The sequence below is a fragment of the Ursus americanus genome, chromosome 9, assembly GCF_024610735.1.
Source record: "Ursus americanus isolate L20-20 chromosome 9, mUrsAme1.1.p, whole genome shotgun sequence".
In the NCBI taxonomy this organism is placed as follows: Eukaryota; Metazoa; Chordata; class Mammalia; order Carnivora; family Ursidae; genus Ursus; species Ursus americanus.
Window position 1 is genome coordinate 45,532,658 of NC_142135.1, and position 24,315 is coordinate 45,556,972.

Consider the following 24,315-nt stretch of genomic DNA (forward strand, 5'->3'; position numbering starts at 1 on the left):
ATGACAGTGGATGGACTTGTCGGCCACAGTAAGGAATCTGGATATTACATAAGTCACTGGGAAACTGCTTAAGGGTTATAATCAAGTGAATGATATTCCTTGCTCTACATTTAAAAAGTTAACTCATATCATTTATTAAAAAAAAAAAACTAACAAACCAAAACCCAGAAGATAACAGGTGTTGGTGAGGAAGAAGTGAAATTGGACCCCTTTGTGCATTATTGGTGGGAATGTAAAATGGTGAAGCCACTGGAAAACAGTAAGGCAGTCCCTCCAAAAAGGTGTATGTAATTTACCATAAAATGCAGCAATTCCACTTCTAAATACGTACCCCCCAAAACTGAAAGCAGGGCTTTGAAAAGATATTTGTAGACCAATGTTTATAACAGCATTCTTTATAATATCCAAAAAGATGGAAACAACACAAAAAGGTGTATATACATACTATGTCATATTATTCAGCTTTAAAAAATGTTACATACTACAAGTTGTAACATGGATGAACCTTGAAAACATCCTAGATGAAATAAATCAGATGCAAAAGGATAAATACTGCAAAATATATGAGTTACTTAGAGTAGTCAAATTCATAGACAGAAAGCAGAATGGTGGTTATCAAGGCCTCGGAGAAGAGGGTAAAGGGAGAGTTATTGTTTAATGCATATAGAATTTCAGTTTGGAATGATGAAAAAATTCTGAAGATGGATAGTGGTGATGGATATGTAACAGTGTAAAAGTACTTAATGCCACTGAGTTGTCAAATTGAAAATGGCTAAATGATAAATTTTGGGTTTTGTGTCTTTATCCAAAAAAAAAAAAAAAAAGACAACTAGTTGGATGAGGAGAGAGAGGTAGCAGTATGAAAGCAGAGGCCAGTTGGAGAATCTTGTAATTTTGAATCATACATGATGGTGTCCTAGACAAAGGGGTGTCAGCAGAAATAAGGTTTGCATTCAAGGTAAAGTTGGAGCGAAGGAGTGGTGATGGATTAGCTATGAATGATGAGGAAAAAGCAGAATTAGGGATAATTCTGTATTTGGGGTTTAAACAGCAGTGTGGTAGCAGTCCTGGCATTAGAGCAACGTCAGGGTTAAAGGGTTAAATTGGTCTGTCATCAGTACATACATGGTATTTGAGGGATTAATTTTAGAAGAGATGACCAAGCAAAGTGTAGATGTATTTAACTAGCAGTAGCAAGACTACAATAAGAAAGTGCTGTGAAAGAATTAATGAAGAAAGGGTAGGTCTCTGGCAAGAGGGTTTCAGTGGTTTTTCTTAAACTATAAAACTGAAATAGCCATACATAAAATATTCTAGCATGGAAATAAGGATATTAATTGGGCTGGGCAGATTGGACTGTGTGAGCCTGTTTTTTTTTTTTTTTAAGATTTTATTTATTTATTTGACAGAGATAGAGACAGCCAGTGAGAGAGGGAACACAAGCAGGGGGAGCGGGAGAGGAAGAAGCAGGCTCATAGCGGAGGAGCCTGACGTGGGGCTTGATCCCATAACGCCGGGATCACGCCCTGAGCCAAAGGCAGACGCCCAACCGCTGTGCCACCCAGGCGCCCCTGTGTGAGCCTGTTTTGCATTGGCATTTAGAAAAGCCCTTGGAAGTAAGAGTGAGTGTTACACCCAGAACATAGGCAACCACGGTAGGTATACTTTCATGATGTAAAATGGGATGGTTTGTTTGCATAAAAACTGAACACTGTCAGTTACTGTAGATGTATTTTCAGATGGTCTGTGAAGTTTTGAAATGTGAATAGGTCTCCTAGGATTTCCCAGGCTACAGACAGACAGCTGGGTCTCTTCCATGTCTAAGAAGCAGCCTAGAATAACAGAGTGAGCCAAGCATGGGTATCTGTCAGATCTCTGAATACTGATCATTCCTCTTATATTGGTGTGTCCTTGGGCAAGTTATTTAATCATTCTGGGGTGTATTCTGTCATTTTGGAAACAGAGATAATAGTGCTTAACTCACAGACGTGTTATAAGGGATAAAGATAATGCATGTAAATTGGTACGTAGTGGGCAGTAAAGGAATGGTTGCTGTTCTTGGTCTGTTGGGAGTGGGACTCAAATTTCAGCGTGACCAAAGAATTCCATGGAACAAAGTAACAAAGGCATACTTGGAGACTAAATCATGAATGGCTTGGAAGTCAATCTGAGGAATTTATTCTATAGGACTTGAGTAGCTTCAATAGTGTGTGATGGGAAAGGTAGAGCTTGGGAATTGTCATAGTCAGAATGTAATATATAGATATTGATAAACTGTCTTCTCATCCCTTACAGAGAGTAAGTATATCACATTGGAGAGAATTTAAGGAAGTAGCTTCATTTTTAAAAATAGAGTACTTTCTTTCAGATCAGTGATCTCCACACTTTTGATAGCATATCTCCATCAATCAATTTTTTTACATTTATCCTCTCTTATTTATAATTCTATTCATGAGCAGATGTACTAAACATTGCATATATTATGAAACATACTCAAAATAAAAATATTAAGATAAGCTAAGGATGTCATAAAATTTAAAAATATTTTTTGTTTTACTTATTAATTGTATGTATATTGTTTTGCTCCTGTTAGGACTATCATTATTATCTTGGAGAATTCTGTGACTGACTACACTGTAATATTGATTTAACACTTTGAAATACAGCAATATAAAATTACCATGGCCAAAAAAGAATCTCACTACCTCATAAGGAAACGTACATGCAACTGAAAAGGTTATATCATGAGCTGATTACAGCTCATGAGCCTCGTTTTAATAATCCTACCCATCAATTATGCAGAAGTTTTTTGGTAAAAGTCAGACAGTAAATTCCATCGTCCATGATGTCTATCAGTTGTTCCTGACAACTAATCAGGTGTTGCATTTTCATACTTTTAACAAATGGGCTTAAAATCCCACTAAAATGATTCTTTTTAAGGTAATTTTACAGGTAGAAAATTCTGTTGCTGGAATTTTATTTTGTTTTATTTTTAATTTTATTTATTTGAGAGAGAGAGCATGGGGGAGTGCATGGGGGGGGGGGAAGGGCAGAGGGAGAGGGAGAAGCAGACTCCCCACAAGCAGGGAGCCCGATGCAGGGCTCAATCCCAGGACTCCAAGATCATGACCTGAGCCCAAGGCAGACACTTCACCGACTGAGCCACCCAGGCGCCCCCTGGAATTTTACTTTATTTTTTCTATTTCTATTTCTATTTCTTTTTCTTTCTTTCTTTCTTTCTTTTTTTTTTTTCTAGAGAGAGAGAGTGCACACAGTATGGGGGGAGGCAGAGGGAGAGGGGGAGAGAGAATATAAAGCAGGCTCCACACCCAGCTCAGAGCCTGACACAGGACCTGACATGGGTCTCCACATGGGGCTCGAGCTTACTACCCTGAGATCATGACCTGAGCCAAAATCAAGAGTTGGACGCTTAACTGACTGAGCCGCCCAGGAGCCCCTGTTGCTGGAATTTTAAAGTAGGAAATTGAGAAAGTTGTGGGTTTTTTTTTTTTAAGAGAGAGTTTTAATAGGTGAAGTTTTTGTATCTTTTTGAGTGTAAAGTCATGTTATAATGGAAACATTTCTAAACATGCATTTTTAACATACTCTACGTGGCACATCTTTCTTTCAAAAGTAGTTTCTTTCTTCTACATTGCTAAAACATCACTTTTATCTTGAGACAATTTACTTTCAAAGTAGCTAGCTAAATAGTAGTATACTATTTACAGCCAGTTCCCTTTACAGAAAATGGCAACACTGTTGTCTTTTTGTAAAAAGTTTGACAACTCTTCAAAGTACATTTTCGTAAGATAACCAGGAAACATATATACGGTACAAATATTTTTTTGGTCATTCCCCATCATATCACAAAGTATTATAAAATTTCTACTTTTAAGAAGATAAAACCCATAGGGGCGCCTGGGTGGCACAGCGATTAAGCGTCTGCCTTCGGCTCAGGGCGTGATCCCGGCGTTATGGGATCGAGCCCCACATCAGGCTCCTCCGCTATGAGCCTGCTTCTTCCTCTCCCACTCCCCCTGCTTGTGTTCCCTCTCTCGCTGGCTGTCTCTATCCTGTCGAATAAATAAATAAAATCTTTAAAAAAAAAAAAAGAAGATAAAACCCATAAATTCATTTAATCTGTCACAGAAAAATAGCGGTATATTGTAATGTGCTAGAATCAAGCTAACGATTGCAGGTGGTTCTGTAAACCCCTCCACACAGTGCAACTCTACCTTCTCACTCCGGATACCTGCTGGAATGTAGGTGATAAATAAATGTGGTGTCCACGTGAGGGCCCCAGTATCACTCTGAACATTAAATAAAAGTGAAGTTTATTTTTTCTTATTTTATAGATAAGTGTATTCATGCATGAATGTGTGGATGCACACGTTACATAAAATGGGCGGCACTTTGGGCCTACATCTCAATGGGACATTTTATACTACTTTGAAGACCTTGAGATTAATCTCGTCATCCTTTTTTGGTGTTGGTGATATTGAATCTGCCCCCAGAAAATAAGAGCCAGTTGAGCTGATCATCTGCCTGACTCAGGCTCAAGGACATGTCTTTAGAAAATTCACAGGATGTGTTGCTCAGCACTTCATTCAACTAGCGTAATGAAGCACAGATTTGAGGAGAATTTTACTCTATTTAGATTTGTGAGGTGATTTTGATATAAAGCAGAATCATGTTAATGATTAATATAAGTAGTTACTGTTTTGGTAATTATTTCTGTCCACCTAAGAAACTGGGGATGGTGAGATGACGTAATGCCCTGCTATTGTTCATTGTTGGTTGAGTTGTGTCTTTTTGAGTTTTTTTGTCTTGTTTTGTCAGTGTGTATGTGTGTGTGCATGTACACTGTATATTCATCTTTAAAAATGTAAAACATACTTAGGAAAAACCCATGAAAGACACATAAGGAGACCAGTATATCATAGTACTCAAACTTTCCAGTACAATAACTAGCATATGATAGAATCCCAATTAAAAACAATTGTTTATTTAGTCTGGTGGGGTTTGTTTTTTTGTTTTTGTTTATTTGTTTGATCACTGGAGCTCAGCCATTACTATTTGAGGGGATTTGCTCCCATAGCTATGAAATACGAACTGCAGCTCACTCTTATGCAGAATGGAAAATCTCTCCCTAGCCTTTATATCCTAAGTTTTTAGTTTCTATCATAAATTAGAGAATTTCATTTTAAGGTGAAAAATATGGTCATCATGATCGTTATAATTTTTACTAATGATCCAGCTGTTTTCCATCTCCTTGTCCAAATGGCAGTTGTCTCTTGATTGCTAAGATGTTCAATGGCGTAACTTTTGGTCCTTCCACTGTTTGATTTCCATTTAAGAAGCCATTTAAATAGACAGTAAAATTCTAAAGGAATTGAATTCTATATGTGCAATTTCATACACTGATTCATTCATGGTCGGGATGGGATGGTGATTTAGAACCCATTTAGATTTTTGAATGAACAGAAAGGCTAATTTCTGCCTCATTAACTTATCCTATGAATTTTCAATTTGACCAATTCTGAATGACTACTCCCACATCAGTTTAGTTTTTGGTTAATAGGTAGTTATAATTCATATTTATAGCCACTTTTCAGACTAGAAGATTTAGCCCCTAAATTCTGCCCTTCTTTATAACTATTAAATATATGCTATTTCAGGGGAAAATGTCCTTAAGCCTTTGCTAACTCTGTGAGTAATACACAAAATAGGGAATACACACTATTTAGTTGTTAATTTTAGTTAATAACAGAATTTTAACAATAACGTTTAGAAGTCTCATACTGAAAAATGGAAAATAATTTTATAACATTGAAAACTATTAAAAATGCCCTTTTTCAGTTTATTTTATCATGGAAGTCAGTTAATTATATCAGAATATATGTTAATCATTACATACTTAAATATTTGTTAGTAAAAATGTTAAAATTTAATATGAATTCAATAATTTAAAAAATGACATCCCAAAATCACAAAAAAATTTGAAGTGGTTGTTACTAAATAAATACCAAAAAATACTATAAAGTAAACACTATAAATAAAACTATTACCTTTGCCCTTTTCCTTCTATATGAAATGCTGTAATTTGGATCAGATGATCACTGGGCCCGTGGACTTTGCATTTGGCTGTATCACACATGAGCTGCAATGAGCTCTACCTGAAATCACTGGCTCAGTCACACATAGACGTGTGGTCTGGCAAAGTGATTTTTCAAGTTAAATAAAGTTCCAAACTGTACCTCCTTTTTCTTCACCTCCACTAATTTCTATAATTTCTAAAATTTATCCCCTAATAAATTCATTAGTTTAATTATTTAAAATCTTCTTGGAAAAATATCTAAACATCCTTGCAAGATATTCTTTCTGTATGTTGGGTCCTGCCAGTGATGGAATTTTAACCTGGTTCTTACATTTGTGATTCACCTGAGTAAATGCATAGGAATATCTTAATTTTATATTAAGACATTGATAAACTTACTAGCTTTAACAACTGGAGGAAAATTTACTTCTCTAGATTTTAGTACTGGCCTGAGAAACAAATCAAAATGTATATTCTAAATTCTAAATCTATATTCCTCTTTATATTTGCTATTAGTCATGAGAATTGCTAATGTCTCCTTTTTGTTGTTGATAACCATCTTTCAGGATACCACACTGATATATGGGTGTGGATAGCTGAGTCAATTAATACAGGTTTTCCCAATATGGTTACATGAAATTCTAGTGACAAAGATATTCTTTCTTAAGGGACTTACTAAAACTTTGCATGCCTGCTACTCGTATTTATACTACAGTCTAGTAAAGGCAATATCTGTTGGCACAAATTTAATATTTAAATGTTTACCTTTTATTGCTTGATAAGTCCTCTTGCTCTGCGGAGACCAGCACTCTTCTGGTTGTTCCTCCATTTGAATAATCACTAAGTGCAGGAAATTGGTTTTGTCTCTAAGATAGCAAGATAACTTGACTATGTGAGAACACAGGGAAGGTAATTCAAGGTTAGACTTTGTTGCTGCATTTGAGGTTCTGTGGTTGCTTGTTCTCATGATGATAAGGGCTAACTCCCAGACAGTAAAAGGAATCAAGTTATGCCTCTAAAGAAACTTGTTTCTTGATAGTTTTCCAGTGCTTTCAAATGCATGTGTCCATCCAGTACGCAAAAGAAGGCAAAACAAAGTAAACAAAATAAAAACAAGCTGTCTTTCCTCACAACTCTGATTCCTTATGTCTTACCTGCATTTCAGTCTTGCCCCAGCCCAAGGACAGGTCTTAACCTGAGCAGGAACAATTTCAAGAACTCAGAGCAGTTAGTAGGCATAAAATAATAATATGATGGACTGAGCAAAAAATATGCTGGTGGCTTTATGTATTCTCAATCCTCACATCAGACCTGCAAATTCAACATCGTTTCCCCCAAATGCATACATGAGGAAATTATTCCTTAACTATCCATTATATGTATGTCAGAGTGCTGGAAAAAAAATATCAAGAGACAAGCAATATCAGAAGGCAGATTTATTTCCTGTCATCCAGGAGAGCAATATTTTAAAAACAATGTTTAAAACAGGTATATATTTCAAATAACAATGTATGAGGATGAAGTCTATGTTATAGTCTTTAAGGGATATGGTGTACCTTCAAATATTACTTTGTATGTTTAATTTAATTTTCTATCAAATAAAGTATTAAAGGTTGCAATTTAGTAGAAAAGAGGGAAAGGTTTTCTAGTCACTTCTGTCATATTTCAATTTTTTAAACTTTCCTTTTCATTACTCTAGATTGATAATGTGTTAAGGCTCCCCACCATGCTCTATTTATATAACACAAGGGCTTTGTTCTATAGACAGAGAGTAAGGTGACTTATAACAGAGTTTCCTATACTTCTATGATGATTGTGGACCAGTGTTTGCATCTGATATACACTGTATACCTGATCTTCATTGGTGACTTAAGAGTCAGCGTTTATGAATCTCTGTGGATCTTGGCCATAGTGGTTTTCTACCATTGATGCTGAGTGCCCTGTCCACCTTGTATTTGGTCAGTTTTACATCACCATGTTGGCCAACTTAGTCTCCTCCAAGAAGCACTAGCATGTTATGTAGGGCTATTTGGTACAGATTTCTTTTCTCTATCATACCAAAAATGATCAGACTCTCAGAATTCTGTGGTGTCATCTGCTTAAACAAAGTAGTTAGTAAAAGACAAAAGCAAACTCAAGAGACTATACTCTCTCAGTGTTTAAGATTATTTAAGCAAGTATTTGTTTTTCCCTGCAGTTTCCATATTGAGTATTGGGTGTAAAGAAGCACTGGGGATCAAATTAATACTTTAGGTCATTGTAGGTATAATTACTTGTTTTTTATATCCACCTAGACTATGATTGTCTGCAGCAGACGGCTTGCTGGTTTCATACTCTTAATGCGACACTAATATGCGCGATTTTCCACTGTTTGTGGAAAGGTGCTTTGCAAGTTTCCCTTGAGAATTATTCCTGGTCAGTTCTTGATGATGTCAGAGATTTCTTGATTAACAAATAACAATGATATTAAGAATGGTAAACTCAAGGTGACCTATAATCTCAATGACAGTTATCAGACAAAAAAACAAACTTTGACTATAAAATGGTAGGTCCCATAGGTTTTCTCATATTTTACAATTAAAAAGAATTATTCACCTCTCAATCATTTAGAAAAAACTGACTTTCATGATAAATGGCATAATGTAAAAGAGAACTTGAAGAAAAATCACAATTTATTTTTTTATTATTCCAATTCATTTGTTTGAAAGGATAAGGCATAAATCAATATGTATTTTTATAACATGCTATTTTTTCATTATCCATTTAAAATTTATATATTTTATAGTCTTTCTATTTGTATATAAATCATAGGGTTTATTATTAACAGTTTTCTCTTTGCTGTCACCATAAACGACGTGGTTGCCAGTAGCTTAGCACCCATGAGTAACCTAGCAACAAGTCTGCTCTCTAGCAAGTAAGAAATAAATGCAAAAAAGAGTTATGGGAAAAAGAGTTCAATTTCTGAATATTAGTACATGTATACTGTTAAATATCAAGATGAAATCTTCTAATTTGGGGGAAATTGCATTACAATAGGTATTGAATTTTCTAGTAAATAATACATTGCCAGTGAAATCTTGTCTCCTTCATTCAGAAAACAAATGGAATCTATTTCAGACTGCAGCACTGTTGACTAGGTAACTGAATATATGTGTCTTCCCTGGAAGCCTATTCATTACAGATTAGATGAGAGGAGTGTCTTGGCATGTTTTCACTATGTGGTAGATGAGTTTACTAGATGGAGTTTCGACGATAAACCTTCCTGACGGTGAGGTATTGTTGATCTCTTAAATAGTTTTAGAATAAATGTTTTATTTTATTTTCAGAAGGTTGTGCTTATAGTACTGAACTTCTGGGGGCAACATTTTCTTGGAAATACTGCAAATGAGTCCACCTTGTTTTTTCATAAAGATTTTGGTATATTTCATATCAGTTTCTTTTGGTGAAATTTAGTTTATATAATTACTGTTTGTTTTCACTGAGAAAATAGCTCTCCTCTGTGTTAGTTGTCAGGTCATAGTGGAAGTATATCAGGTACTGGGGAAAAGCTGTAGTTTCATAGGATCATCATTTGTATGATGAATAGACCCAGGTGGAGAGTGGAAATACATACTGGTGAATACCTTCCATTAAACAGCACAGCTTCTATTCTGTGCGACAGGCAGAATGAGTTGGCCTTTCTCAATTTGACAGGCACTTCACTGCACTTCAAGAAATCTTAGTGCCCCATGGAAGACTGTGGTAGGGACAGAAGGATGGGATATGAGCTGAACATATGATTGTGCATTTAAAATGAATGCATTGAATTGTAGAACTGGAAAGCATCTGCTCTCTGGTGAAAAAAATTTTCCCCAAATACCCTGAGTTTTAGGTTACTTTAAAAATCTGACCTTAAATGACTGAATTGTTGCTATCATCACGATTGGGATGTGAGCTCAATTCTGACATCTTTCTCTCACTATCCACACAGATCTCCCTTCTCTGGGGAAGAGGAGAATAAAAATCATGAGATCCTTAAAGAGAGACCCAAACATACTTAGCAAGATAGTCTGATTTCATCTACATATGAGAAGTTTGGTCACTTATATTATTAGGATTGAAGAGAGTTACCTTAAATAAATGAAAGACTATTCTTTGCATGAGAAACACTTACCTAACCTTGAAGACATCTAGCTATAATTGAATAGATCAATTGCATGAAATTTATACTCAAAATGTCATGACAAAGTAATATGGTCTATATCGTTGATGCTACTCATGATGGCTACAGTCCTTGGTAAGTTGTTCAGGAAAGTAACATTTTAGATGTGGCGTATGCCCATTAACTACCCCTTCCAGCATAGATGTCTCATTGGGGTCATTGTTGAAAAGATATCATCCCTTATTTTGGGAAGCTGAGTTCCTAAAGGGCAGGGATCATCTTGTTATTTTATCCAGTATTGAGTATAGTTCCTTATAAGCGATAAGCTTGCAACTAATGACTAACCTTTTTCTTTTCAGTTAGGATTTGTAGGTGTTCTAGAAAGATCCACAATGATCATCAAAATTATATTAAAATAAACTACAGAATGTGTGTTAAAAAGAGACAAAACACTTAAATATATGCCCTTGTAGAGGAAATAAAGTTTAAAGATCCACTATGGACATAACTTGGTTACTGTAAACTTATTGTTCAATTTTGAGGTTGATCTAAAAGGAATTGTCCTTATTGCAGGTTTGGTTACAGAAGTACGGCTACCTTCCACCAACTGACCCCAGAATGTCGGTGCTGCGCTCCGCGGAGACCATGCAGGCCGCCTTAGCTGCCATGCAGCAGTTCTATGGCATTAACATGACAGGAAAAGTGGACAGAAACACGATTGAGTAAGTAATGGTGTCCACACTCTTTCTTTTTGTGGTCCTTGAGCCAGACTTCGTAGTCTGAAAAAGTTGAAGTGAACTCCGCCAACCACAAGTGGAGCAATTTGTCTCACGTCCCTTTTCTTTGGAATTTAACCTGTTTCAACCCTATTCCCTAGGATGTCGGGTTTGTCAGAGTCAAATTTACTCGCTTGACTTTAGCAAGGCTTTTTCAAAATGAGGGGGAAGGAAGAATGAGAGTCAGAGTAAACTTACAGTTGAAGCTATTGCAGGAGGAGCTCCTGTCGGTGACATGTTGGAGACAGCTTGTGCCGCTGGTGAGGACATATTGGACACATCTCTTCCCTGCTAAGTGACATGATATCAGTAGCTTGAAATTGGCCAAAGTAGAAATATTGACACTAAGGAAAATGGGAAACAATATAAATCAGGGCTCTTTTTGGGGGGGAATGGTATTAGAGAGTCAGTTAACAGTTGGTTAGCCTATTTGTGGTAATTTTCTGCGTGAGTTAAATTGAGGAGAGGTTCACTGCAAGTCTCTCCTTTCAATTTCTTATTCGCAAATGGCTTGTTTTTACTCTTTAGTAATATATGTGATTTTATGGACTGATTCATCAATCATTTGTTCATTTATTTACTCAACCAGTAACTCATTACTGGGCATTGCATCTGTGAAAGAGGCAAATACAGATCAGAGGACAGAGTCTCTTCTTCAAACGAACTTAAGTTAAGTGTGTAGCTAGATATAATCACAAATTATTTTACCACAGGTGCACTGTAAGTTCTGTAACATTATGAAACAGCATTATTGTTTTTGGACAGCAAAGGAGGAAGTGATTAATTCTCTCAGTGCAGGGAAGAATCATCTGTGTTTATTGAGTCCTTGATACTCACAAAGTAAATCTACTTCATCATTTAATATGATCATCATACATCAACCCTCCACCGTAGGGAAGACAAGGATACATTTTTCTCTCTACTTTTTCAAACAAAGAAACTGAAAGTCACAGGGTAAGTGAAGTCCAGAGTAGTTGCAGAATCCAGACCTTTTGATGTTTAGTTGGAGAACCTTCTACTATACCATGTTATGGACCTCAAGAAATGACACATTTATTTTTCTTCGTAAACCTTAAATACCTGAAATTACTTGGCTCAGGTATACATAATTTTTACATAGTAAACTAATTTAATATATAACTTAAAAAATTATATTTTGCCTTCTAAGAATTACAGCATGATATTAGTCATACTATTTCTATTTCATCAAGACAGAACAAGTACATAATAAAAGTCTTGAAGATTAAACGTCAAAGCAGTTTGGAGAACTAAATACAATTACCTCTCCTAGCATTTTAAAGAGATACATAAATATTAACTTTGGCTTGCCATCTGGGAAAATAGAACCAAGAATTAATAAAATGCATTCTGCAAGAATGAGAACCTTGTTATTAATACTGGGAATAGAACTTGGATAATTTGAACCTGCTGCACTCTATTCATTGCAATTCTCCGTTTGTAGTGTCCTAAATAAATACAGCTTTAAATTAATTTTAATTACAATTATAAATTAATTTTAAAGATAGCTTGTTAAGTTAGTAAGCAAACCCAAGTAGTCCTACATTTTGTTGCTGCGTATAGTACAGAATTCCATTTAAATCAGACTTTAATCCCGGCATTTTACAAAGTGCTCTGAACAGCTTTTGTGCTCCCTGATGCAGAGCTGTTATCTTCTGATTCACTTTCTTGGACCATATGACACAGTTTTTAAAAATACAGTAAATTGAGAGCTTGGGAAACAAATTCCTTTGAATCTGCTTATTACCAGATATTAAAATTCAGAAAGCAGAGTTCTATAGAAGGAGGCATCTGTGTTTCCTCTCCGTTTTGAGAGCTCCTGCTGGTCATTGGAAGGACTCAAGATGGATAGGTTTGATTTCCTAAGATAGCTGGGAAAAGGTCTTTGTCAGGAGATGATGGAAGGGGAATGTGTACAGGATTTATTTAGGCCGCTTATGGGGCAAGGTTCTGAACAGTTTTTAGTTGTTCTCTGGCAGGACAATGTCAAATGCAGAGGTGCAGAAAAAGACCCCATGTCCTTTTCTGCCACACGGTGGCTCAGATTCCGGACCAGGAGAAATGACTGTGTCCGTGTGTAGGAGTTAAAGTAGCATTTCTGTGAATTATAGCATTGTAGGGAAAGATCAACTATATAGGCAACCTTTAATTTAAAACCAACCAGTGTTTTGATCTATTTTCTTTAACCAAATTTTGTTCTCATTCAGTTTTTTTCTTTTTTCTTTTCTTCTTTTTTTTTTCTTTCTTGAATTGGCAATGCATCTTTCCCTTTACATACACTATTATTCTTAGATGAGCCCACTAAAGCCTGGTTGAACCCTCATCATCGCCCCTTCCTAGATTGTCCTGCTTCCTCTGCCCCCCATGGCACCCACATTATCAATCAGACTAGAAACCCTGTGGCTTCATTGGCCTCCCATCTGGTTTTTTCCACTGATGTATCCCCAGTCTTGAGGTGGTGTTGCTCAGGGTACTCAGCTGAAATAGTGTACTATTTTTGGAAGTATAATCCCCATAATCATGCTACTGAAGCAATTGTCTGTGCTTTTGTAATCTCAAATGAATGTATCATAACAATCCATGCTGAAATGGTACTCTATTATTTTATACAAATTATAAAGTATGAATTTTTATCTAAACCTTATCACATAAAATATGGACTACAATTATAGACCTAAAATTATTTCTCAGTATTAAAATAATGTCTTAAGATTCATTTTCTGGTGCTATAAAGTTTTATCTAATTGTAGGCTGTTGTCAAGATCAGTAGTTTTTAAATTAAATAATGATGTCCTTCTTTGTCAGACAGACATTTGATGCATTCGGTCTGTATATCTTGGGTAATTAAAAGTAATGATGCAGTTGTGGTGATCCCTATATTATGTTGAAGAAATTAACCATTTTCCAGCAACAAATTTAAGTATTACCTTAAATGGCTTACAATATTGCTTTTGTATCAGTTAGCATTGGTGTCAGAGAGAGAGTAATGAATACTTATCCCCCTACCCCAAAATGAGCTCATTATCATATGTTGCAGTGGTTCTTCAAAATTATGGGTTGCTTATCTAATTTTTATAAGCAAGCTTACTTAAATTCCTTAATAAGTGAAGCAATTTATGTTATGCATGGAAAAGGATTATATTTAGCACGGAGGGAAAAAGATAGCAAGGCAATAATGAAAATGAGTCTAATGTGTTTTTACAATATTAATGGCAGGTATTTTAAAATTTTAATTCATCCTTTATGTGTGCACATTATCATGCATTGAAGCATGCTTGATGAGATATCATTTTTAAGGTGACCTTTCTTTTTTATCTCCCTCCATATATAGGTATATACATATACACACACATATATGTATACACACATAAATATGCAAATATACACATATATTCATACATATATAGGATGATCTGAATAATTCTGTTTAATTTATTTAATTTATCTTAATTAAAGTTAGTTTAAGACTGAATGTGTAGCTTTTTACAAATAATTATTATGAAACCACAGTGGTATTTGGAGTCTCCTAATTTGAGAATCGAAATATTTATTTAGCTATATCAAGAACCATAAGCTTTGGGACCTAATTTTCAAAATGTTTCATGATTTTCAGTCATTTGTCTAAATTATCAAGTTAAGACTCTCTTTCAATCTAGGTATAAAAGATAGGTTCATCAGTAATTAAATTTCTTTTTCTTTATTTTTGATTATAGCCATGGGACTGAAACATTATAACGTTAGAGGATGAACCAGTCCTTATTTTGGTAACTACGGAAGGATGGTTGATAGCTAAATCAGCCTCATTCCCCTTCTGGAAGGAGAAAGGTGAAAGCTTAAACGAGAGCTGACGCTAACTGAGCTTTTTCTTCATGTTGCAGATCATGGAGGCTTATTACGTCTATTCTCTGTGATCAGGTTTTCAAGAACATTAACTGCAGTTTTCAGCTTTGGGAATAACCTGTGTCCATGCAGGAAGTTCATAAGTTGATAGAAAAAAGAAACTGGACCAGAGTGAGCTGTCAGCCTAGCTACATTTTGAGCTCTAAGTTAATTCACTTTTAGAAAAACTTCTTCGTGACTCCTGCACTTGGCTCTATGAGTACAAACAAAACCTAAGGATGTTTAAAGTCATAAAAATAAGCATTTTTAAAGATTTGTAAAAGGATCTTTTGGGGACCACTATAAATAGTAGATATTACTCTTACCTTCCATTAGAACATGGAAAAGTCCAGAAGATAGAAACCTGTTAGTTATGCAGATGAACATTTTCTGACATTACTAATCCATAAGGCACAAGATGTAATTTTGTGAGTTTTTTTTTTTCTTGTGGTAGAGCTAGGTATATGTACACAGAGCCACTATGTGGTACCACTCCAGCTCCAAGGGACACCATTCCAATTGTATGCATTTTACCGAAACACTGTCTTCCTGCAGCCTCAGCTACTGGGGCACCAGGTGTGTGCACTCAACCAGAAGGCATCCTTTACTGTCATGCAATGAGTGGCCCGATATGTTTGACTTGAATACCCAACTCTTGAAAAAAAAAAAAAAAATACTGAAACCCATGGACACTTTCATATACAGTGGCTCTTATTACTGCAAATTTGTTTAGAAGTTTGTAGCTGCTTTATTTACATAAAACAGAGGATAGTGTCTCTGTTTGTATCTGTATTATCAAAATACCAGGCTATCCCTGTTTTGAATAACAAAGGATGTTAACACATAGGTCAGGGTCATCTGAAGCATGTTAATATCAGTATGTTGCTACTGCTGCTGCTTCTACTACTAGTACAGCCACTTCCTGATGTTTGTAAAATAATAATAATTGTTATAAGTTAATAATCATAGCAGTTACTATTTGCCAGGCACTGTTCTAAGTGTTTCACATGATTTAACTAATTTAATCCTCACATTAATTCAATAATATTATCACTTCCATTTTGTAGATGAGGAAATGGAGAAATAGAAACAGTAGCCAGAACAGTGTCCCAGGGCTAGGGCGTTGCTGGGGGTGGGGTGGCTCTAGGATCCCTGCTCCTCATTTTTAGAATGTAACTCCTGTCAAGAACACTGATTTCAGATATTTTTCCTTTTTCTGTTCAGTTAAAGGAACCATTAATGATCTGCCCAACTAACTTGAAAATGCTCTAGGTTCTAAACAATGAAATCAATACTGAATATCAGTATTACATTTATGCAAACTGAGGTGGTGCCATGATTTACACCTTGAAAGTACAAAATGACTTTCTTATAGCTTCTCCCACCCCAGTGCCCATACCTACGTCTTTGTGCTTCAGAATGTCAACTTAAAATTCTTAGCAAATGAGTCAGTAAAGAAGCACATGTATATAAGCTGTGTGTTGACACACAGAAAAATAAGTATGTTTGAGCAATGGGACTTTCACAAAACACTGCTTGAAAATAGTGCGCATACATGCACACACACACACACACACACACACACACGCACATCTCTTCAACCCATATTTCTTTCAGGTGATATAGTTGTTACCTGAGGTGAAACAATCAGTCAATTCTACTTGTACATCTAGAGTTTTGTACTCTTGTGTACAAATATATGTGGGTTTTATCAAATTGATATATGAATGCAACTAATATTTGGTGCATGATAACTAGACATAAATCCCAGTGTCACACCCTACCTGAATAACAATATTAACGTGCCAACTTTACCTTCAGTATTAGACATTTAATTCACTGATGAGTCCTATTACACTAATCATTATTTTTATCCACGAAGAACTTTAAAAATTGTAGTAGAAAGAACCTGACTCCTTATAAACTTAAAGAATGATTTAAATGTTTGGAGTCACATAAAAGGCCCAAAGGCCAATTTAGCTCAGATACTATGTGTCATATTCAGTGGCATGATGTGCTTCTATCATATTTTGGGGATTTTGCATAATTTGATAAATAATACCTGCTAATATCTCCATACCAGAATATTTGGATACAAATACTGGCAAATTTAACATAGAGTGTTCTCAACTCGACCAATCCTTATTAAGAGTTCTTTGCATTAAATTACTGACTGATATTAGATTATTCCTGTTCTTATATTTATTTCTTACATTTAAGTCATCTGCTTTATGATTTAGTTTTACATAAAAATGTCTACACAATGTCCATGCAGTAAGCATTTGTTCAAGGCACACACCTGGGAAGAGTTACAAAGTCTTCAAGAAACATGGACAGTAAGGGAGATTGGCATGTACAAAAAAGACATGCCGACTCAATTCATTTGCTTCATTTTCCTTATTGAAGGCTTCACTGGGTATAGGCCTCATTCCTTATTCTCTGCCCCGACTCAGGCCCGTGGAAGATAGAGACACAAATCAGAAGACATAGTGTAGTCTGTGCTGTGTTGAAATGGTAAACTGTACCTCTATGAGTTGAGTAATGAAGGATGTGTAGGATTCTCAGTGTGAAAAAAGAGAAGTTATTCCAGACAGAAGTCACTGCATACAAAGGCAGAAAGAGGTTTAGTTAGGAACCTGAGTGGATCTTGGAAAGTAGGGGGTGACAGGGGATCCTCCCTAAGTAGGCCTAAATCAGATTCTTTCTATATAAGCATTTTCATGCCCAGAACATGCAGAGAACACATCTGTGCTCTGGAAAGATTTATCTTTAGGAATGAGAAGGACAGCATTAGTGAGAGAGAGAAGAGAAATTTTGGAGGCAAAAGAGACTGCATCCTGATTGATTAGATATGAGGAGAGAGCAGTGGAGAATATAACTTGGGTATCTAGCTTTAGCATTAGAGGGATGTTAAGACTTTTGGCTGAAATAAAGCGTCGGAGGAATTGGTACAAATATGGGTAGGAAAATCATAATTTTTTTATTACATGTAAAATTAGAAATAATGACAGGGTATCTTGACAGAGGTATACAGCACTTAAGCCATTATATAGTAATTTTTTTTTTTTAATCATGCATGTCTTGACTATAGACTGTGAACTCAACAAGGGCTCCTTGCCTTGTTTATCTATTTAGTCACACTTTTTTTCTTTATATATCTTAGCATATTATAAAAGCTGAAAAATATTACAGGATGATTGAATAAGGATGGAATGAGTAAATAAATGAAGAAGTTGGAACATAAGAAAAAAATATATTTAATGGGCAAAGCCTAAGAAATACATAAAGAATTCAGCAGAGATATCTTTCAGCACAAGAATCTAATACTCATCCATAAAAACCTTATCCTTTGGAAGATTCAATGCTTCACTGAGAAAATTTTTACTAGATCCAACATATGCATGACTTAAAATGGAAATTTATATTAATAAATTTAATTTTATTTTCAATTGCTACCTTCCTCTTTTAATTTTATTGATTATTAAAGTAATTTCAGACAATAGGTCCTCATTGGCAATACATTTTATCCTGATAATAGGTAATTCCACTTTATCAAATTTCATACCACTATCCATTTCAAAATATTTCTCTTTCCAGAATACTAACAAATATTTTTCTTAGCAAAATGTAAGTGTAACCACTTCCCAAATTTAGTAAATTTATTCATATTTAATAATTATATATTATTTATTCTCTTGGTGCTTTTACTGAGATAAATAAGCATAAAAACCTGCCTTAGGAATATTAAAATTTTTGCTGAGAATATAATTAATGCAATACCCATATGTAAAAGCCACTTAAATCATAATAACCCCCTAATGCTTAATATTTGCTAGTTAAATCTATCTGTATATCTTATAATATGTAATAAAAATTAATGATTTTCACTTAAAAAATACTAAGTGTCCCTAACCACTTATTCATTGACTATTTCTTATATTACACGGGTTGTACAAGGTAGTAGGAGTATATAGATCCCCTGCCCTTGAGTGTTTACAGTCTAGTGAAATATCTCTCAAATGAAGTGATTTAGGAATGCCCTGGGAGTATTGGTTAAAAATAGATCTCCATTCTCAACCCTACAGAGTTCAATTCCATAGGACCAGATAGCCTCCTAGGAGTTGGGAGACTGTAATAACAGGAAAGCGATTTTCTGAAGTAATTCCACAATGCGTTATAAACTAGAATGGAATTTGTTAAGCCTGATAACCACAATGTCTACATTGTCTGTCTAGGGGCAGAATAAAAAAGGAGAAACTTTTTTCAATACTTACGGTAAAAGTGTCATCTTTCTTAAAAAGCAAAAGTCATGATTTCATTGTGCCATGAAGTTATTATTGTTTATAAGAGCTAATTAGCTGATTTATCCATGTAACATGTGAACTCTTTCATTTTCACAAAATGGACATATTTAGGTGGTCATCTCTATAGTCAATTATTTTCCATTTAAAGAGTATAGAAATTATAAAGTATTTGATGAACTACAGCAAAAATTGATTCTTTTCTCATTTCTACTTTCTGAAGCATGTAGCACCATGAAGATTTTGCATTAACTTTGTAATTGTTTAATTATATGTGCTAATGAATGGTAAAGCCATTTTATGAGTCACTGAAAAAACTACTCAAAATCATGAAAATCTTTCTTCTTAGATAAGAAGCAAGACTACATAGAAAACAGGACATTTGACCAATGAGACACTGTAGCAAAGAAGTTCCATGAATGTATTTGTATAAGTATTGAAAGTTAATAAATCAAAAAACAGCATGTCCCTTCCTATTATAATTATGTTAAACCTTATTGGTGTGATGCTAAACCTCATATTCAGAAAAAAAAATTTAAGCATTGAATTTGGTTATTAATTACTGATTTAAAACAAATGGCTCTTACTTGTAAATTGGAGTAGTGATCAAAGTGAAAAGAAAAAAATGGAGAAAGGCAAATGTTATTTAAATAATTTACTTCTGTGTAAGCTAGAAGAGAGGGTAGAATATACCCTCTCAAATCCTGAAATTTAAGGTCATGTAACAGATTTTTAAAAATTGTTGAATGTTAAACCTAGAAGAGACCTTAGTAAAAATTTATTTTTTTAAAGTCTCATTTTATGAATGAGACTCAGAATTAATGACTTGCCCGAGGTCACAGATCTTGCTAAAAACAGATTCTGGTTAGAAGCTTAAGAGGACCTCAGTCTACAGTAAGCTCAAAATGAGTTAGAGAAAGAAAAAATATCTAAAAGAGCTGAGTTCAGAACTAGTGATTCTTGATCATTCAGCGACAAAATATGCTTTCTACTTAGATTCAAATTGCAAGAAAATTGACAACTTTCTTCTTTATGTTTTCCCATTTTCATTATCACTGTCATAGATTAACTTCTCAGTTGATTTCGTTTTGAAATTCATGATTAGGGTTGTTGGTAAATAACTGGAAAATACTGCTTTTTGCAGCTGGATGAAGAAGCCTCGATGTGGTGTACCTGACCAGACAAGAGGTAGCTCCAAATTTAATGTTCGTCGAAAGCGATATGCACTAACAGGACAGAAGTGGCAGCACAAACACATCACTTACAGGTATAAGAACTAATGATGAATTACTGTTTTCTCCATTTTTTCACCACTATTTATTTTGACATTTTGTTTGACATCTTAAGCACATCGACTACATGGTAACATGTAGTTATAGAATGTATAATGTTAACATAGGAACAGAGAACTGCCATTGAGAAGAGAATAAATTGCCCATTTGGAGGCCTTGTAAATATTTCTTAAATACCTGGTCTCATTTGTAAACTATATCTTCAAGCTTCTTGAAAGAATACCAAATCCTGAGGGACTCTGAGATGAGTATTGTAACACATCACGTTCTTTTTAAGATTTATTTATTCGAAAGAGAGAGAGCATGAGAGACAGTGTGAGAGAGAGAGAGAGAGAGAGAGAGAGCGTGCACCCACAGGGGACAGGGGTAGAGGGAGAAGCAGGCTCCCCAGTGGGCAGAGAGCCAGACACAGGAGTCCATCCCAGGACCCCAGGGTCATGACCTGAGCCAAAGGCAGACACTTAACCAACTGAGCCACCCAGGTGCCCCATTACATTCTTTAATAAGTGATTCATAATCTAAAAGTAATCAAATTATAAAGTTTATAAATAATTTTCATCTAAACAAAATGGTTTTGAATCTATTAATTAACTTTTAGTATCAGTTCATTTTACTTTCTTTTTGGCAACAATGCAGATGGATCATTGTGTCTTATTTTGTCTTCAGTGAAGGAGGCCGAAGGGATGCCAGTGTCTTCCAACCTAGAAGGACAATTGTTGCTAACGGAGATGTTCTTATCTATTCATTAATTCATTGAACAACTGTTCATTGAGTCTCAGTTTGAACAAAAACAGTTTTAGGCACTGGGGATATAGAAATAAATAAAACATGGGGACTCTCTTGTCCTCTTGGAATTTACAGTCATGTGCATAGTTGAACACTTGTATAAATGTGATGCCTGTTCTGAAATGGGAGGAACAGGATGCAAGAGATACATAAAACGGGGCCATCCAACCCACTCTAGAGAATTAGGGAAGGGCTTCCTGAAGAAATGGCCTTTCAGCTAAGACCCACAGGAAGAGAAAGCATGTGTTAGACCAAAGGGCAAGGGAAGAGGCAGGGCACCTCAGGGGAAGGGTAGGATGTCAGAAATACATGAATAAAAGAAAGACATTTATAATTCTCATTCTTTGTATAAATAACCCTTCACGTATGCTTAAGGATAAAATTTAAAACTCAATTTATAGATTTTCTACCAATATATCTAGTTTGTGCCATTTGAACTTATTTTAGTTATTTTGAGAACAGTTTTCAGTGTTATTCTATATTCTTATGCTAATCCTCTCAGATAGCATGCTCCTAGAATTTTTATGCAACTTATTTCAGTTACTTCTGCAGATAAGGGAAATCAGAGAGGAAGCAGTCTTAAGCCAAGCTCATGCAGTAAATGTGAAGTGTTGGAAGAATGCCTTAAGGAACAACAACAAAATACCTGCTATCTCTGAGTCTGTTCAACAGCATTGCACAGCTACTTATAGTTGTAAGGAAATAAAAGATATAAGGACTTGTAAAGAAATAAAACTATCATTAGTAAGTTCATATTACTTTCCATATGGAAAACATGGAATAAACTCTAGATAATTTTTGGAAATAATAAAAGAATATGGCCAGCTTTTTAAAAAAAATAATGCATTTTATGTTTTAGGTTTAGGTAATACAATTTTAGGTTTACAGAAAAGTTGAGCAGATAATACAATCATAGTTTCTCCTATTAAGTTCTTGCATTAGTGCGATCTGTTCTTTGCAATTGCTGAGCCACCATTGCTATATTAGTTCTAACTAAAGTCCATAATTACAATAGGGTTCACTCTTTGTGTTGTAGTTTTTGGGGTTTTGACAAATGTGTAATGTAATGCAGCATTACAGTATCATACAGAATACTTTGCCCTAAAAATACTGTGTTGTACCTGTTTATCACTTCCCCCCCCCCCATAACCCCTGGAAACTACTGACTGTTTTAATTTCTTTATAATTTTGCTTTTTCTAGATTGTCATGTATTTCAAACCAGACCATACATAGCATTTCTGGCTGCCTTAAGCACTTAGCAATGTGCATTTAAGGTTCTTTCGTGTTTTTTCATGACTTGATTGCTGATTTCTTTTTATTACTGAGTTATATTCCATTGTATGAATGTGCTTCTGTTTGTTTACCCATTTACCTGTTGAAGATTTACTGTTTGCTTCCAGTTTGGGGCAGTTATGAATAAGGGTGGTATAAACATTCATGGGTATGTTTTGTGTGGCAAAAATTTTCAATCCATTTGGATAAATACCTAGGAGTATAATTGCTGATCATATGGTAAGACCATGGTTGACTTTTGACTTACATGTGTGGGTCAATTTCTGGACTCTTTATTCTGTTTCTTTGACCTTTCTTTTTATTTGTAAACCAGTATCACACTGTCTTGGTTTCTGTACTTTATAGGAAGTCTTGATATAAGGTAGTGCCAGTCTTCTGACTTCATTCTTCTTATTCAGTATTGTGTTTTCAGGGTCTCTTACTCTTCATAAAAAGTTCAGAATTAGTGTGTCCAAACCTTCAAAAAAGCTTGCTGGGATTTTGATGGTTGATTGCATTGAATCTAAAGATCAATTTGGCAAGAATTAATATCTTAACAATATTGAGTCTTACTATTTATGAACATGAAACCCTCACCACTTATTTAGGTCTTTGTTTTCTTTAATCACAGTTTTATACTTTATTCATATAGATCTTAGGCATAAACCTTAGTCCCATTGGGATGCTATAATGAAATACATAGATCGAGTGGCTTATAAACAGCAGAAACTTACTGCTCACAGTTCTGGAGACTAGAAATCTGAGGTGGAGGTTTCAGTATGGGTGGGTGAGTCTCCTCTTCTGGGTCACCGACTTCGTGTTGTATCTTCATGTGGCAAAAGGGCTAGGGATCTCTGTGGTAAACTAATCCCATTTGTGAGGGCAGCGCCCTGATGACCTAAGCACCTCCCAAAGGTCCCATCTACTATCATCTCATCTTTGGGGGTTATTCCATTGAAGCTGTGTCCCTTTACTGACAATTGTCCCAGCAGTTTTGAATACTCAAATAATTAGGTGTCTATCCCTGTAAACTTCTAGGTTATGATAAATACATCATGTGGTTAAGAGTTCTATTTTAGAGTAAGAAAGATCTGGATTTCAATCCTGGCTCTGATACTTGCTACCTGTAAGACCAGGATCAAGTTACTTAATCTTCTAAGTCTCATTTTCCTTGTGTACAAAGTGAGTATTGTAACACTACCTTCCTCATAAAGCGTAGGAGATAATTAAGTCAGGTCATGGTGGGGGGAAACCCCCAAAACCAAAAAAACAAAAATACCTCAGCACAGTGCTTGAAACATAGTGCTTAGTAAATGCCAACTATCATCTTAACTTGTTTTAATTTATGAGACAATTAACAGAAATTTTTGAGAGTATTCTAATAGAATTATAGAAAGTTGAGGGTGAGAGCTAAGGATATTAAATTTTAAAGTTAGTATATGTAAGGTATTAAGAACTTGCCCTGTGTAAAAAAGTACCATATAAGCATTTGCTGCTACTTTTATTACTATATTTAGAAAAACAAATATAAAATATTACATTTTGGCTAAAAAAAATTACTCTTAAAAGGATAGCAGAAATGTGCCATTACAGAATGAACCCAGGAGCTGGAGTGGTGGGGGTAGTCAAATCTAGGTTTTATTTGATGGCAAACTCATTATGAGCCAGCATTATAGTGTGGCTCAAAAAGAACTAAAATGAACAGATTAGATTGATAGAAAGCAAAGTGTCCAAGCAGTGATGATGCCAATT

At 35.1% G+C, this 24,315-nt stretch overlaps 1 protein-coding gene across 1 annotated transcript in view; it reads left to right on the forward strand.

Annotated features, from left to right (window-relative positions):
- Nucleotides 1-24,315, forward strand: part of MMP16 (matrix metallopeptidase 16) — a 290,244-nt gene that overhangs the window by 128,803 nt on the left and 137,126 nt on the right. Inside the window, exons 2-3 of the mRNA XM_045806016.2 lie at nucleotides 10,812-10,960; nucleotides 20,357-20,479. Of these exons, the coding sequence (XP_045661972.1) occupies nucleotides 10,812-10,960; nucleotides 20,357-20,479 (272 nt within the window). The remainder of the gene's footprint in view (nucleotides 1-10,811; nucleotides 10,961-20,356; nucleotides 20,480-24,315) is intronic.